The sequence below is a fragment of the Typopeltis vanoorti genome, chromosome 2 (genome assembly GCF_054136105.1).
Source record: "Typopeltis vanoorti isolate ZY-2024b chromosome 2, IOZ_Tvanoo_1.0, whole genome shotgun sequence".
NCBI classification, from domain to species: Eukaryota; Metazoa; Arthropoda; class Arachnida; order Uropygi; family Thelyphonidae; genus Typopeltis; species Typopeltis vanoorti.
In genome coordinates this window covers 22,944,854-22,961,927 of record NC_143550.1, presented here as the reverse complement: position 1 = coordinate 22,961,927, position 17,074 = coordinate 22,944,854, and the positions used below count along the sequence as shown (strand labels likewise).

At 36.6% G+C, this 17,074-nt stretch overlaps 1 protein-coding gene across 3 annotated transcripts in view; it reads left to right on the top strand.

Annotated features, from left to right (window-relative positions):
* The window catches only part of LOC150108872 (uncharacterized), a 222,416-nt gene that overhangs the window by 46,777 nt on the left and 158,565 nt on the right, over positions 1-17,074 (top strand). For 2 of the 3 annotated variants that reach the window (XM_090403956.1, XM_090403974.1), the window contains one exon: positions 12,885-14,134. In XM_090403956.1, the coding sequence (XP_090260082.1) occupies positions 12,950-14,134 (1,185 nt within the window). In that variant the 5' untranslated portion in view covers positions 12,885-12,949. Of the gene's footprint in view, positions 1-9,954; positions 10,021-12,884; positions 14,135-17,074 lie in introns of all 3 variants that reach the window. The other variant, XM_090403964.1, reaches the window with a different exon arrangement.

Genomic DNA, 17,074 nt, shown 5'->3' with positions numbered 1-17,074 from the left:
ACCATTTTAAACCAAATTGGAAACTGTCTTCTTTTCTACCATCTACCAAAGATAAATTACCACTTCTGACCCCTGGTATCTATCAATACCATCTTTTCATGTTGACTTTGTTATTTTGGATAGACACACCAATTTGCTGTGTTGGGAATCTTAGAACATCAGGATTGTTTGTCAGATTCTTAGAAACTGAAAAGTCTGGCTCTGTTTGTTATGTCATTGAAGCTAGACATAGAGCTCTTTGGAATCAAGATTCTTTGCCCCATTAGATTTAAATTTGATTGCCTGTTTCTTGAAGCTTCTGAAACTTTGACATTGTCTGAATCTTGACCACTCTGATATGATTGTCCCAAAGTTTTGAAAGTAATTACCATTAACTGTCATACTTTTTTTTTTTTTTAAATAGACCTCCCACAAGAATGAATGACTCAATGGAGGTGCCTCACTCTATACAAGATGTGACAATTTAATTCCCATAATGCACCTGTAAAAGACCTATGTTTGGAACCAAACATTAGTGGCTAATGTTGCCTTCGAAGTAGTCCCCTTGTGTTTATTTATATACTGGTTTAGACAGTGTTCCCATTTTTGTAAACAGGCCTGAACTCTTTTTCTAGAATAATCTTGAGTTCCTTTATCACATTATGCTGGATATTAGCAATGTCAGAAGATCGTCCTTCGACCTTTTAGCACAGTCTTTGATTTTGGAAACAGCCAGAAATCACAGGGAGCTAAGTCGTGTGAATAAGCAGGATAACCACATTTGGTAATCGATTTTTTGGCCAGAAACTCTCACGATGAGCGCACTATGGCTTGGTGCATTGTTGAGATGGATCATCCACTTGTCAGGCCTTAAAAGATTAAGACATTCTGCATTACAGAATCTCATAATCTTTTTACCACCTCTAAATAGCATTGTGGTTGACTGTTTGGCCCTGTTCAACGAATTCATAGTGGACTATGCCCTTGTGATCAAAGAAATACACCAGTATGGTCTTGAACTGTGAATGTGACATGCATGCCTTTTTCGGACATGGCGAATGAGATTTCAGCTCTATGCTCTGGTGTCTTGTTTTGGGATTGTACTGGAAGCACCAGGTTTTGTCACCTATAATTACTGGAAATATGTGCTTGTTTGCAGAAAGATCAGTCGCAACTGGAAGCTGCCGCTGCTTCTGTTCATCCGTCAAGATCAAGGCACAAACTTTGCAGAAATCTTTTGCATATCCAATTCTTTAGTTAAAATTACCCTGACTGTTTCTCGATTCATTTGCAATTCATCAGCCATTAATTGCACACGTAATTGTCTGTCAGACCGTACTAAATCTCGCACTTTGTGTTCACATTTGCATCCATTGTTGTTTTTGGCTGCTCACTTCTGGGGTTGTCGTTCACATCTTCTCACCCACCTTTGAATCTCTTATGCCACTCAAAGATGCATGACTATTTCAGAGCATCTGCACCATATGTCACTTTCGACAGCTCCAACATTTCAGTAGCAGTTTTGCCGATTTTCACACAAAATTTGATGCTAACACGTTGCTCCAAATTTCGATCACACGTTTTTACCCCAAAGATTACACGTAGATCTCTGTTTTTGCAATGGCCAACTACCAAATGGTCTATCGGCTTGATGTTTACTCATGCATTAGTTAAAACATGTACAAAAATGATTACTCATGTGACTCCAACCAAATCACCAAATGGGCAACACTAACACTGCCATTCCGAGAATTAAATTGTCACACCTTATATATAATAATAATGATTTTTTTTTCTCTCTCAGTGACAAGATTCATTATCATACAGAGTATTTATTACATATGTACAATAAAACATTATTATTTTTTCTCTACAGTACAAAATGCACAGTACATTAATTTGTTAATAAATATACATTATTTTTAAATAGCTAAATATTTAACCATAGTATTTACATATGCATGAACATGAATGTGCATACAATTCAATATACAATACAGTAATACAACACAAATTAAATATCTTAAGAAATTGTATTCTTGGTTTCTTTCTTTTCTTTTTTAGCCAAGTGGAAGCTAACAGTTTGCATGAGAAGTCACTTCACGACTGGGTTACTTGTATATAGAGGTTAATGACTTCACATCAGTTGTCTTAGTATCCCATAATGCAACGCATATTATAGACATGTATAATGATATGCATTAAGGGAAGGGCTACTACCCAGTCATGTCTCAGCCTTTTATTGAAGCCTCATCGGTGGGAAACAGACCCAGAAGTGATATCATGGTTGAAATGATGCAGAAGTCATATTTCCATATACAAGTAGCCAAAAGGTGTCGCACCTTATTACTAAAATACTCTGGATTAGATATAGATGTTGAAAGTTCTTTAGCTTGCTTATACTATAAATTAAAGATGCCAAGAAATTATGTTCTTGGTTTCATTCTTTATTCAAGTGCAAGCAAATAAAGTTTGTGTGTGAAGCCACTTCATGACTGGGTTACTTGTACAAGGGTGGGCTGAAAAGTTCTTGGCATAACAATGAAAAAACAAATTTATAATTGAAAAATTATTTTCATTTTTCAACATAATCTCTCTTAAGACTAATACATTTATTCCAGCGATCTCCAGCGCCATTAACCTGTCCCTGTAGTGGTTCACAACTATTCGACATTCATACAGTATCTATCATACTTCGCCTTAAACTCATTCACTGTCACAGCATCCACCACAGACTCAGGGAGCGCATTCCACTCATTCACTACTCTAAAAGTAAAGAACCCAGCTCTAACATCTTTACTAACCACACTTTTGCCCAGTTTCCATGGATGTCCCCTAGTCCTCCCACAACCAGCCCTGTTCTCAAAAATATCTTCTGAATTAATTTTATAGAAACCCTTCAGTAATTTGAATGTCTCAATCATATCTCCCCTCCTCTGCCTATCAACCAATTTTTGCAACCCACAAATCCTCAACCTGTTCTCATAAGGTTCATTCCACAGACCTGCTATCATCTTGGTCACTCGCCTCTGGATCCTCTCCACCTCCTCCCCATCAAGAAGAAACCTAGGTGACCAAATCTGGGCACAGTAGTCGAGATGGGGTCTTATCACGGCTCGATACAGAGGAACAATAACCTGCTTGTCTCTGCTTGTCAGCATATTCTTCAGCAACCAAGTGATTTGATGAGCTGATTTGGCCACTTTTGCAATGTGTCCCCTAAATTTCAATTCCTTATCCACCAACACTCCTAAATCTCGTGCCTCATCAATTTCCTGGAGCACAGTTCCACCAATGCAGTAAACTGCCGCCAATCTTTTCACCCCAAAATACATAACCTTACGTTTTGTCACATTAAATTGACATCCATTCTCCTTAGCCCAGACCTCCAATCTATCCAAATCATCCTGCAAAATTTTGACGTCATCTGCATTCACTATTGCCCTACCCAACTTCGCATCATCCGCAAACAAATGAACTGTTCCTCTAAGATCCTTTCCTATATCATTAATGAACAAATTAAACAGCCGTGGTCCAAGAACAGATCCTTGTGGCACACCACTAGTCACAGGCTGTCTTGTGGACTCTACTCCTGAGTAAACCACTCTCTGATATCTCTCCGTCAACCACCTTCCTATCCATCTCACCAACCCTATGTCCATCCCCATATGCTGCAATTTACTGATTAGAATTCCACGTGGTATCCTGTCAAAGGCCTTAGCAAGGTCCAGTAGAATCACTGTAAACCCATTACCTTTATCCAGTTCATCCGTCACTGTGTTATAATACGTGAGCAAGTTACTGAGGCATGACCTACCCTTCACAAAATCATGCTGTCCCCGATACAGTATTCCATTTTCTTCTATCCAATCTTGTATTTTCCTCTTGACTATTTTCTCTAAGACCTTGATAATAATTCCTGTTATGCTGATTGGCCGGTAATTTTCAACAGCAGCCTTGGAACCACCTTTGTGCAGCGGAACTATTTTCCCCTCTTTCCACCCCCTTGGGACTGACCCAGACCCGAGGCTCAAATTAAACAAAATGGTTAAGGGTACTGACAATTCTTTAGCCGCTTCACGTACGACATGAGCTGGTATACCATCCAATCCCACAGATGTATTGACATTGAGGTTCTATAATAGACTAGTAACCTCTACTTCATTCATCACAATTCCAGTATAAGCTGTTGGTTCTTCCATTCCTGCAAAGTCACCACCTGGATGATATACTCTTGCAAAGTGCTCGCTCAGTAATTCCACAATATCGACTGATTCGGTTACCTCCCTACCTTCAGCATTTTTTAAGATCATTCTACCATGAGCATTTTTCCTTTTACTTGCAACATATTGAAAAAACTGTTTGGGATTCTCTTTGGCCTGCATGGCCAATTTTCTTTCGTAATCTGCTTTTGCTTTTCTTACCACCCTTGTTACCATCCTGGCCTGAGCTTTATACTGTTCCTGTGCCTGATGGGCACCTTTCTCCTTAAATTCCCTCCACAATTGTTTCTTTTTTTGCAGCTCAAGCTTAATAGTGTTATTCATCCATTTAACCCCTACTTGATTTATTATTCGGACTCTTGGTATACAGTCAACCATTGCCTCCTGCAAACAGTTCTTAACCACCTCCCAGGCACTATCAACATCCAGCCCTTGCAGTTTTACATGCCATGGCACTGAGCCAAGCACACACCTAAGCTTGTCATACTTACCAGCCCGGTAATTCCACATGTACCCTGTCTTAATTTTAAATTCCACTCCTTTAGCCACCTCCCAAGTCATGACCTTATGGTCACTCTCACCAATTGGTGGCAACATGGTCATGTTCGTTACACCCACATTCTCAGTTGCAATTACAAGGTCCAACACTCTCTGCCCCCTGGTATTTTCCACTACATGTTGCCATAGATAGTTGTCCCTTAATAACCGCATAAAACCCAATTCCTTCCTCCCATGTGCCCTCTCCTCTTTCCAGTCAATGTTACCATAATTGAAATCGCCCATAATAATTACCCTCCTTCCACTCATTTCTTCTATTTGCCTATGCATACTATCTCCACCATCTATTCCATCACCTGGTCTATAGCAGCACCCAATTGTATATTTTGTTCTGCTAGATTCTATCTCACACCAAACAGCCTCAAATGTGCTCTTTTCTCTATCCTGCAATTCAACTTCTATACTCCTTGGCTGCAGCTCATCAGCTATCATCAATAACACTCCTCCCCCCTTTTTATTCACCCTGTCACTCCTGAACACGCTATACCCATCGCATTCAATCCCACTAGCGTTATCATCTTCTGTCAGCCATGTTTCACTAATACCAACAACCTGTGGCCTGGAAGTGCCAACCATGGCCAAAAACTCTTCCTTCTTGTTCGTAATACTCCTGGTATTAGTGTACATGAATTGCAGAAGCCCATTTGTCCTATCCCTACTTTGATGCCTTGTACTAACTATCCCATTCTGATTTGTTGTCCTTCGTACTCGCTCGGGCATAATATACTCATTCATACACTCAACTGCCTCCCTAAAGTCTGCATATCTACCCCCCCCCCCCCCTTAATAAATCTAGTTTCCCTGAGTCTGTACATCCACTTCCACATCATTCATCAACACTTTTTCAAGTCTCCATACATCAACTCCATTCAAATGTAACCCATCCATCTTATATAAGTCCTTTCGCCCATCGAACTCATTCCACACATCCACAAATTCCACACCACTCTCCATGCATAACCCACGCATAAAGTCATTGGCAATTATGGCCCTCCTTCTAAACACTTCGCTGTCATACTGCGGTAAGATACTCACCATCCTAACTCTCTCACTCTTCTCTTTTGCTACCTCAAATAATTCCCTCACATCCTCTATCATTTCCATTTTGTCCTCTTTCAAATCATTTGTTCCTGCCATGATTATCATCTCTTTCACCCTCTGTTTTTGCAGTCGAATAGATTCGCCGATGTCCTTTATGTTCGCACCCGGCTGGTACGACTTCGTTAAACTTTCAACTATTACACCTCTTAATAGCGAATCCCCATACAGCACTCGCTTCTTCATTTTATTGACGTTTACGAACATTCTATTATTTGCCGTCACAGACTTTCGCCGGTTATTTGTCGGTATGTTCAGCACACATTTTTTCATACACTCCAGTTGCCTTTTAGCTCTGTGTATTGCACCGTTCAAACAGGCAATTTCACTACTCGCATTTATCTCACCATTTTCATTATCAATCAAATCATCCATTCGTTCTGTATTTCTACTTCATTTACACTTTCAACGATGCTCTCACACCTATCTGGCACTACCACGCAATTCTCTAGCACACCGCCATTTTCTACATTCTGACTATCGTGAACGATATCACTCTCGCCACACGAAACATGCTTGAAATCCTCATTCTCTTTACACCTTCTGCACATATTAACTCCACTATCACTTTCTAACCAGACTTCCACCGCTCTTCGCAAGGCATACGTCTCACAGACAGCACATTGCATAAATTCGTTTACATCAAACTCTTAAACAAACATGCCGACCTGGCTGCCATTTTTTTCTTTATCGGTGCCATATATACGCTATCTTATCTTAAAATTAATAATTAAAATAACAGAAAACACGCAAAAATTGCACAGACACACCAAGAAACAAAAGCAAACAATACTACTTAAAATTCTAGTAAAATTTCTGATGTTAACACAAAATACTACTAATCTTTTCAGGAGCTCTCGACAAGCCGACGATCTAATCAGTGCAACACCAAGCCTAACCCAATAAGCTATTGGGTTAAAACAAAATAAGTTATTTTGTTCTTCCCGTTTCAGAAGAAAGATTGTGGAATGCTGGCATCCAGCAGCTTAACATTATCCATGGAAATTGTTTGTAGAGAAGACAAAACAGTGTGTGTGAGAGAGATGATGGAGGGATCATGGGTTAATTGGATTATCTTCTACTTAGCATGAAGCCTTCTTAGTGGAGTTTTGGTTGCACTAGTTTATGTGAGCAGTATTCCAAAGTTAACACAATATTAATCCTGTCAGCCTCCAAGGCGAAGAAGTTGTATGTTAATAATCTTTCTCATTATTTTTTAAGAGATTTGAAGTGAGTACAGTTGAATAATTGTTTGTTCACTGACTTATCATTTCTGTTTTTTTTTTTTAATGGCCTTTAATATAGGTTTGTTTCCATGCTATAGGAGAGGTGCCAGTTGAGTTGGAAAGATTGAAAATTCAGTATAGAATAGGTGTTAACAGTTCTTGAAAGTTTATTTTTCACTTGGTTAGACTATAATAAATTTAGTTTAATCCTTTATCCAAGTGTGAGCAAACAAAGTTTGCGCCTGAAAGTATTTTCAGGACTGGGGTAAGGTGATATAACACTGGGCAACTCGTTGCAAACTTGGAACAAGCTCACAACACTCCTATCTCTGTATCTCCCATAATGCAAAACGCATCTCCTTGCAGATATGTATAATGTTATGCATTAAGGGGAGGGCCACTACCCAGACTAGTTTCGACCTTTATTGAGGTCTCTTCAGTGGGAGCCAGGCCCGAGTGGAGATACCAGGCAGAAGCATTAGCAAGGTTATCTCTACTTACTCGCACTTTTTTTTTGCTCACTTGTTTGCTCACACTTGGATAAAGGATTAAACTAAATTTATTATAGTCTAACCAAGTGAAAAATAAACTTTCAACATCTTTCTCTAAATCCAGAGTAATTTAATAAAAAGGTGGCACACCGTTTGGCAACTCCTGTAGGTAGAGATGACCTTGCTAATGCTTCTGCCTGGTATCTCCACTCGGGCCTGGCTCCCACTGAAGAGACCTCAATTAAGGTCGAAACTAGTCTGGATAGTGGCCCTTCCCTTAATGCATAACATTATACATATCTGCAAGGAGATGTGTTTTGCATTATTGGAGATACTGAGATAGGATTGTTGGTAGCTTGTTCCACCTTTGCAACGAGTTGTCCCGGTGTTGTACCACCTTACCCCAGTCCTGAAGATACTTTCAGGCCCCAACTTTGTTTGCTCACACTTGGATAAAGGATTAAACTAGATTTATTAATGTTAACAGTTCTATATGTGAGAAGTAATACCATGAGGAAAACTATGCGAAGTTTTTTTAGTTTGAGGATGCTGTCACTGAGATGTATTTGTGCCACGAATACTAGAAGTGTAAGTCAGCCCAAGAAGGCAAATATGATCATGTAGATCTGGGTAACAGCAAAGGCAAGTGAAGTGAGATTTTTATTGTGAGAAATAAGACAGTTTTGGTTATACTGAAGTTGAGTTATCGTTGCCCTGATGGTGAATAGCATAAGGCATTTTTTATGGAGGATCTTGAAGCTTATACGACTCTTCATTTTACCAACCTTGTAGATTTGTCAAATAATGATGATGACAGATCAGCTGTGGATGAAAATGGTGAAATCCATATTTCTTTTCACTGATTAGCTGGGCCTCCAGGTGGTGAAGAAGTTGGATTTTGATAACCTTCCCCGTGAGTTTTTTGAGAGAATTGAAGTAAGTGCAGGTGAATAATTATTTGTTCACTGATTTATCACTTGTATTTTTTGAATGGCTTGAATATATAGAAGACATAGGTGCCGCCTAAGCATTTATATATTCGCCTTTTGTTGGTCCATTTTGATAAGGTTTCACTGACCTGAAGATCTTTCGAACTGGTTGGTTCTTTTCAGAGACCAGGCAGAAACCTTAAGAAAGCAAAAACTCTTGTTCAGTTCTAAGGAACTCGAAGTGTCAGAGAGATGTGTTTTTCTTAAGCGAACTCTCAGTTGGTGTGTAAAGTATTTACTAAAGTGAAAACCTTATCAAAATGGACCAATAAAAGGTGAATATATAGACGCTTTTGGCAGTGGCTATGTTTTCTATATGGTTCATGCTTGATCAACTCCTAAATGCCAGTGAATGTATTCCTGTAAGCGCTCTGGTTAACTTCTTTACGAGACTTTCATAGTTTTTACATTTGGCTTTTTGAATTGATGCTGGATTTAATATCCACTTGATTTATATAATTGTGCATCGCCAAAATGAAGCCTTTAGGCTCTTTATTTTAGTAAATAATCCTACAAGTTTTGTAAGTCGTTACATTTGCATTGTCGGCGTTACTACCTAAGGTTATACACAAAAAAAAAAAAGAAAAAAGACTAGAGACAATTAATTATACATATGGATGAAGTCAGCATTTCACAACTGTTACATACAAGTAACCAGAAAAATGTTAATTACCCTATATGCATTGGAACAGCGCTAGGTATTTCTGTCATGTTCTGTAGCATGCCGCATGTCATATCCTAAGTCTGCATAGTTTGATTTTTAAAGAAACCAAATCAAACTTCGGTACGATTAAGCCTTGATTTTTCTTACATTGTTTGGGAATTCGTAGCATTTCAGAGGCTTTCTTGTAAAATAGTTCTGATTAGTATATGGCATTTTTGTTTCTTGCCAAACTACTTGATGGCCTGTGTTAGTTGTATTAGATGCCAAATCTGATTTATGCTGTTTTCTTTTGACGTCTTATGTGTTCAGACATGCAGATCTCTCCCCACTTTTCTTTCTGGTCTACATAGCAAATATCACAAGAGCAATGAATCTTAAACGCATCTTAAACTCGGGTTTTTTTCATAGGATGATACGGAAGTTTCTGTGGATTCAAGAACCTGGAAATTTTATATAATGATAAAAAGCTATATTAATTCTTCGTAATCCATTAGCACTGTTGCCACTTTGTCTTTACATTCTTGATGTGTAAGTTAGCGTGATTGAATTCTTAAAATCTTGTTAATGTAAGGAGCTGTCGGAGGTGTATTAAGAATTTTGTTATCATTTTGGGATCATATCCATTAAGTGTGAGAGTATGTCTCAGGTTGTGCAGTTCCTCATTTTTGTTAATTGACATATTAGAAATATTGTATGCTCTATCTGCTAATGTTTTATCTTTTGTAGTAGATGATGGTGAGAAGGGCATGCAAAAAACTTCCAGTTGCAGTAGGTTTTCTGGATACTGAAAAGGTCAGTCTTTTGTCTTCATTTACTTCATCAATGAATGGTAAGTTTTTGCAAACATCAAATTCACTTCAAGAGTGAATTTTATGTTTGTAAGCAAGCTGTTACGATGATCTTTAAATTAAATTCAACACCACAGTAGAAGATTCGAACACCTGCGTAGCCTTAGACTCTGATCCCACATGTCATACAAATAATAAAACTAATGACTTATTCAAAGTTACTTAATTGGCCAGAAGAATTTAAAAATTTTTTTACATCAAAACATCTGTTAGCTCCAAGAATTTGGAACTAACAGATGGAGCACCAAAAATCCACAAAAAAGATATTCTGTTATGTCCAATTGTAGATGGGAGAATTTCCACGACCTCAAACTTTGCGAGGTATCCATCACACCTAGTAGCTCCACATATAGGAAAGACAAAATCATATGTGAAGAACAGCTTACATTTTATTGAAAAGGTAAACGATTTAAATATAGAACCTTCAGACATCCTAGCACTTACAAAGAATGCAATGAGATTGAAATAGGCAACTTGGCCTAAAACCCATGATAAGAAGCAGAAGAGAGCTATGAATGACACAGTGGATCTGCTTCAGAAGCTTTTCCCACCCGATATAGCAGACTATTCAAACATTATAGAAAATACATTCTTTATATTTCAGAACAAATATTGGGAACAAAAAGGAGTTGCCATAAGTTTTCCCCTATTTTTAGCCCTGATCAGCCTCTTTATGGAAAGTTTTGAAATGACCGGTATTTCAATAAGAAACCAAAAACTTGGTTACATTGATATTTTTGCTTTTAGGTCAGGAACAACGGATGACTTAATTCAATATAAAGATTATCTTAACAGTTTGCATCCCAACATAAAATTCACTCTCGAATTTGAAAATCGCAAAAAATTATTGTTCCTTGATATCCTTGTTTGAAGTAAATGAAAAAGATAAAAGATCGACCTTTTCAGAATACCTACTGCAACTTGAAGATTTTTACATGCTGTTTCACACCATTATCCATTACAAAAGATAGGCATGATTAAAACATTATGGGATGGAGCATGCAATATTTATAGTACATCAATTAACAAGAATGAAGAACTGTGCTACCTGAAGCATGCTCTTGCCCTCAATGGTTATGAGCCCAAGATGATCAACAAAATTCTTAGTACACCTCCGCCAGCTCTTTTACTTAAACAAGATTTTAAGAATGCAATTGCACAACCATACATCAATAATGTTCCAAAAAAAGTGACAATATTACTCATTGATTATAACATTAAAGTAGGTTGTCTATCATTGTATAAAATATCCATATTTTTACATCAGTTAAAACCGCTGCATCATTCCACAAAAAGCAAGGCATTTATGAGATTCATTGCTCTTGTGATATTTGCTATGCAGGACAGATGGGAAGGTCTGAGGAGATCCATATATCTGAAACATGAGACTCAGTTTCGTTGAAAAAAGAAGGCATCATAAATCAGATTTGTATTCCATGCAACTACCACAGGCCATCAAGTAGTTTGACAACAAACAAAAATGCCTTATTGATATAATTGTTATATAAGATAGTTCAAGGAAGCCTCTGAAATGCTTTGCATCCCCACACAGTGTAACAAATATCAAGGCCTTATTCCTGCACCAAGTTTGGTCTGCTTTCACTAATAATGTAGCTGCTGCTGACATAGGATATGACACTTACGATGCCACAGAATGTGACAGCAACAACTAGCATTGTTCCAATGCATATACAGTAATTAATTTAATATTTTTCATTCTGGTTACTTGTTTGTAAGTACCAATTGTGAGGTTCTGATAACATCTAATATGTGTAATTGTCTTTAGTCTTTTGATGTATAGCTTTTGCTGGTACTCTTGACACTGCAAGTCTGACAACTTACAAAGTTTCTAGGGTTATATTTGTTTATTTTATTAACTTGTTATATATCTAAAAACATGGTCTCAGTACTGGAAACTTTTTACAGAAGTCATCTATTACTTAGATGTCTAATTGGCATTTTCTCCATCTAGGGAAGGTGTGCTTTTAGCAACAATGCCCATTGGAATTCCATTTTTGGAAACAAGCTGTATCCAGTAAGGTGGGATTAGTTTGTTTAGGAGAAGGTATATGTGCATTACCAACCCCCTCAGTAGCCCATTTCATTATGTGTTAGCAACTACTTATAGTAGTTATTGTAGAGGTTAGTTACTGAAAGTGTGCTTTTAGCAACAATGCTCATTTGGAGTTCCATTTTTTGAAACAAGCTGCATCCAGTAAGGTGGGATTGGTTTGGTTAGGAGAAGGTATATGTGTATTACCAACCCTCTCAGTAGCCCATTTTATTATGTGTTAGTAGCTGCTTATAGTAGTTATTGTAGAAGTTAGTTACTGGTGTAGTGTTGTTTTCGTTTTTATTTTGTGACCAGAACAGCAACTCATAAGTTGCTGTTCTGGCTGAAAATTAAAATGTAGTTTTTTTATTTAAATAATTTTATTTCCCACATAGTAACAATTCTACTACTGCTGTTTCTTCCTTTTGAGATTTTTCAGTACCTCCTCCCGAGTTTGGGCCATCTTTCACATCTAAAATCTCCAAAAAATAAAAATAAAATAACTCGATTTGAGTAATATGAAGGGTTTGAGACTGCAGCCATGTTGTTCCTAGACCTTTATTGTCAAATTTATGTGTAGCCTTCCTGAACTGGCAATTTTTGGTAATACTTTGTAAATGAAAAATAGAAATGAAGGGTTTTATAATATTAACTGAACTCGCATTAAGTTAATATTAGATGAACAAAAGTTGAAAGTTTAGTTATTTTAAATATATATTTGTTTGTATCTTTGATAAGTGTCATTTCTCTTCCAGAAGGTTATCTTGTTCCAACGAGCAACTGGGGTGGTGTGACATCAAGAATCTCATCAACGTGGCCCATGGCTGGTCATGTTACATCCCGCAGTCTTCTGGTATGTGCCATCCCAGCAGTAATTGCAATTTTGTCACTCTTCTGGTTTCGAAAGAAGAGGGCATTGAGGATTAATCAGTCTTTTGAAACAACAGAAAGTTTTCAGATTTGTTTCAGTTCTTCTGAACTATCTGTGAAAAATAATGAAGAAAAGTTTACTGATTGTAAAGAAGCAAACATCACAACTGTATCAGGACCAATTTTACCTGTAATGTTTAATCACCAATCAGTTCCATCAGAAGAATTAAGAGAATCATCTGAAGCAGCAACAGTGGCTAATAACTCATTGTTAGAGAATGATGGTGAAGATTCAGCTGCTTCAGTATTAAAATCATCTCATAATGAGGTGCCACAGGTCAACAAATGTAATCAAGAATGTACAGTAGGATGTGAGAATAATAGTGAAATCAGTGAAATTAAAGAAATCCCCTCAAGTCCAGTTGATTTAGTTCAAGAAGACATTTCTGACAATAATAAGCACTTGCATTTTTTTGTCAGTGGTGAAGTGGAAAACATGGTCTATGCTGAACTTGAGTCAGACACACCAGCCGTTACATCTTTGACTTTTCAGAATCAAGAAGAAACTTCCATTTCAAGTAAAGCCTCTGTAGAGTGTCAGATGGAAATGAAAGAAAAATTAACTCAAAGTGAAATTCCTGTATGTTCTATAGATAACAATGTTTCAGATAGTGACACTTTGCAGAATGATATATTTAAAGATATTGTAGATCTAACTAAATTTGATGACTCAGATATAATAAACTCTCCTGCTGAAGTTGTTGAGGTTGAAGACACAGGAAAAAACAAAATGGAACATAAAGAAATTTTTAATGAGGATTTGAAAATCACTTCATCAGCAGATGATGACAGCCATTCAAATGATGGGTATCAGAATAAGGCAGCCTCCATGGTGTTTTCTGCTAGCAGTGTATCTAGAATAATTTCCAAACTTGAAAATAACAAATCTGAATCAACAGATAATCACAAAGTTTTGTCAAGTTTTCCTCAGAGTTCCGTACAGGAAGAGGAGCCCTACGGAACTCAAGATTGTAATGATCACTTGTACCATACGCCTGTAACAGTCCATTCATTTCCTTCTGAAGACATCCTAGATAATCCTGCTCAAGGAAGTTATTCTGATGTCCATAGTGAGGTGAGTGAGTATATCTTTTCTTCTGTCCATTCATATTGGAAAATCCTTGAAATATTAATATTTCGTAATTGTTACCAAGAGTGTTTTTCATGGAGTTTATTTATAAACTTATGTTTTATTTTTTTATTTTATCTGTAATATAAAGTTATTTTATATACTAAGATAGACACACCACTTCATCATAATGTAAGATTTACTGTAATAGATTTTAGGAAGAAATATATCTGTGTGCTGGATTAATTTTTAGGAACAACTTCCCTCAAAAATAATGCTATTCAGTAGCATAACTGGACCTTTTTAAGACACCCCCCCCACACCCTTTACCCACCACTATCTGGTGAGGAAGCCAGTTTGTTGCAGAGTTATGCTGTGGGTTTATTGTGGCAATATGTATGATTTATTTGATGATAAATATATTTTGAATTTGAATTCTGTGATAAAATTTCATTTAAACTATTAGTGTGCGTAATCTTAATTGCTAGGCATTACTGATCTGAATTTTCAATTCTTGTATTAACAGATTGTAAGTATGCTGTGATTCCAAACTGAAAATTACAGCATGCTGAATTGTTGGTGTCACTTTTCCCTTAACATTTGGCTTACTGAGCAAGCTATCACAGTTGTATTACTTGGTTTCAGATAAACCTAATTAATGCTCATATGTTAGTTATTCATGTCAGCAGAAGTTGCTAATATTTTTTTATATTCATGTATTCTTTGGTCTATTTGTGTGTCTTGTGCGGTGTGGTGAAAGACAGTACACCTGAACCTCTTTTTACACAATAGATACGTTCCTAAAAATTATGCGTAAATAGAATTTGCGTAAAAATAACTTCACTCCATAGAAAAAGTGAAGATTGGTTCCAGACCTGAAATATAAGCAAAATAATGAAAAAAACAAACAAACATTAAATTCGTTAGGATCATAAGATTTTTATTTACATTTCATGGAGAACACACATACATATAATGAATTTTAATAACTTTAAAAAAACATATTCATTTCAGTTGTTTGCTAAGGATTCTATAAAAAAATTATGTTATTCGCTATCAGTTTCTGACAATAAACGTGAAAGCTTTCGTTTTCTAATATCACTAGAACTGCTAGATATGGTATTATCGTCATCGACTTCTGCCTTGTGGAATTCTTCCTGTCATGTCTTGAACAAAAGTACCACTGGTTGTTTCAGTAGTTTTAGACATGAACTCAGTTATTAATTGCTGTGTTGAAGCTTTAGATAAGTCGCCATATAATTCTCTGTATGAAGATATTAACAACTTAAGCTCATGTGAAAACTTCCCAGCACGTTTTTCATTTGGATCACGTTGGACGAAATAATTGCCTAAATTACTAGCCAGTTTAAGACCTTCTTTAATTATATCAGCAGTAAAAGTAGGATTATCTTGATCATTCTCATTAACTTCTTTGCTTTCAGGAGTCTCAGAAACAATCTCCACTATTTCGACTTCACTAAGAGGTTTATCAATTAACAATTCTTCGATATCTGCCGGCGTAAGATCATCAAATCCTTCTCCGCCAATTTCGCATGCCAAACTTTTTATATTGGGGAATTCTGCAGTATGATTGAAGGGAACAGGAGCATTCTCTTTAACACATACAGGCCAAATAGCTTTCCAGCATGCATTCATAGTTTCTGGTCTCAATTCAGATAACGATAATCGAACCTGATCAATACAATCCATAATTGAAAATTTTTTCCACACATCCATAACTGACAGTGTTTCATCATTTAACTTGTTCAAAACGTACTGAAATGTTCGTCTGACATAATATGTTTTAAAAGTCGCAATTATACCCTGATCTAGAGGTTGTAGCAATGATGTGGTATTGGGCGGCAAAAAAAAAAATTGCACATTTGATTCTTGATAATGCACACTGGGTGCATTATCAAGAATCAAAAGCACTTTAAATTCGAGACCTTTGGCATTCAAATAGTGTCTAACTTCAGGCACAAAATGTTTGTGGAACCACTCAGTGAAAATATCAATGGTCACCCAAGCTTTTTTGTTGGCCACCCAATGAACTGGCAATTTTTGAAAATCTACGCCTTTCATTGGCCGTGGTCGTAATGATCGTTTTATGAGCAGTGGTTTTAACATCTGATCTCCTAAAGCATTCGAACAAAATAGGAGTGTTATGCAATCCTTTGCTACTTTGAACCCACCAACAGTTTTTTGCATTTTTGATACGCAAGTTCTGTTTGACATTTTTTTTTCAGAAAAGGCTGGTTTCATCCATATTCCAAGCTTGTTCACGAGTGTAACCTCCATCTTCAATTATTTTAGCAAGTTTTTGTGGAAATGCTTTAGCAGCTGCTTCATCAGCAGAAGCCGTTTTTAATTTTTTATTATAAAGAGCATGTCTTTTAATAAACTTAGCCAGCCAACCATTGCTTGCATGAAATTCATATTTTTTCCTCGATTGAGATGAAGTATCTGACTGCAATTTTTTAATCTGTTCATAAAATCTCAATGCTGATTGCTTGATGGAATTTCCATCAATTGGCATTCTTTTTTGTACATTATCTTCTATCCACATCACTAAAGCTTTTACGGCCTTTTCTAGAACAACATCTCTTGTGTATGATGATAATTTTGCACTCGATTTTGTATCAGAACATACCGCTTTTCTAATAGCCTCTTCATTTTTCTTTATAGATCTGCCAGTTGATTCACAGACTCCAAAATACACACCCACACAGCCATTGCATCTTCCCCAGTTTGAAGACTATCTAAAATTTGAATTTTTATATCCAAGGAAATTTCTTTCCTTTATTTTATTTATTATTTTTTTTTTGGTTATTGGCAACATCATGTGAGGGCTGGATTAAAATCTTTGGTTAATGAAATGAAAGTTTGAAAATTATATATAGCTTACCATTTATTATTTCTTGGGAAAATTATTAATTTTATAATGTA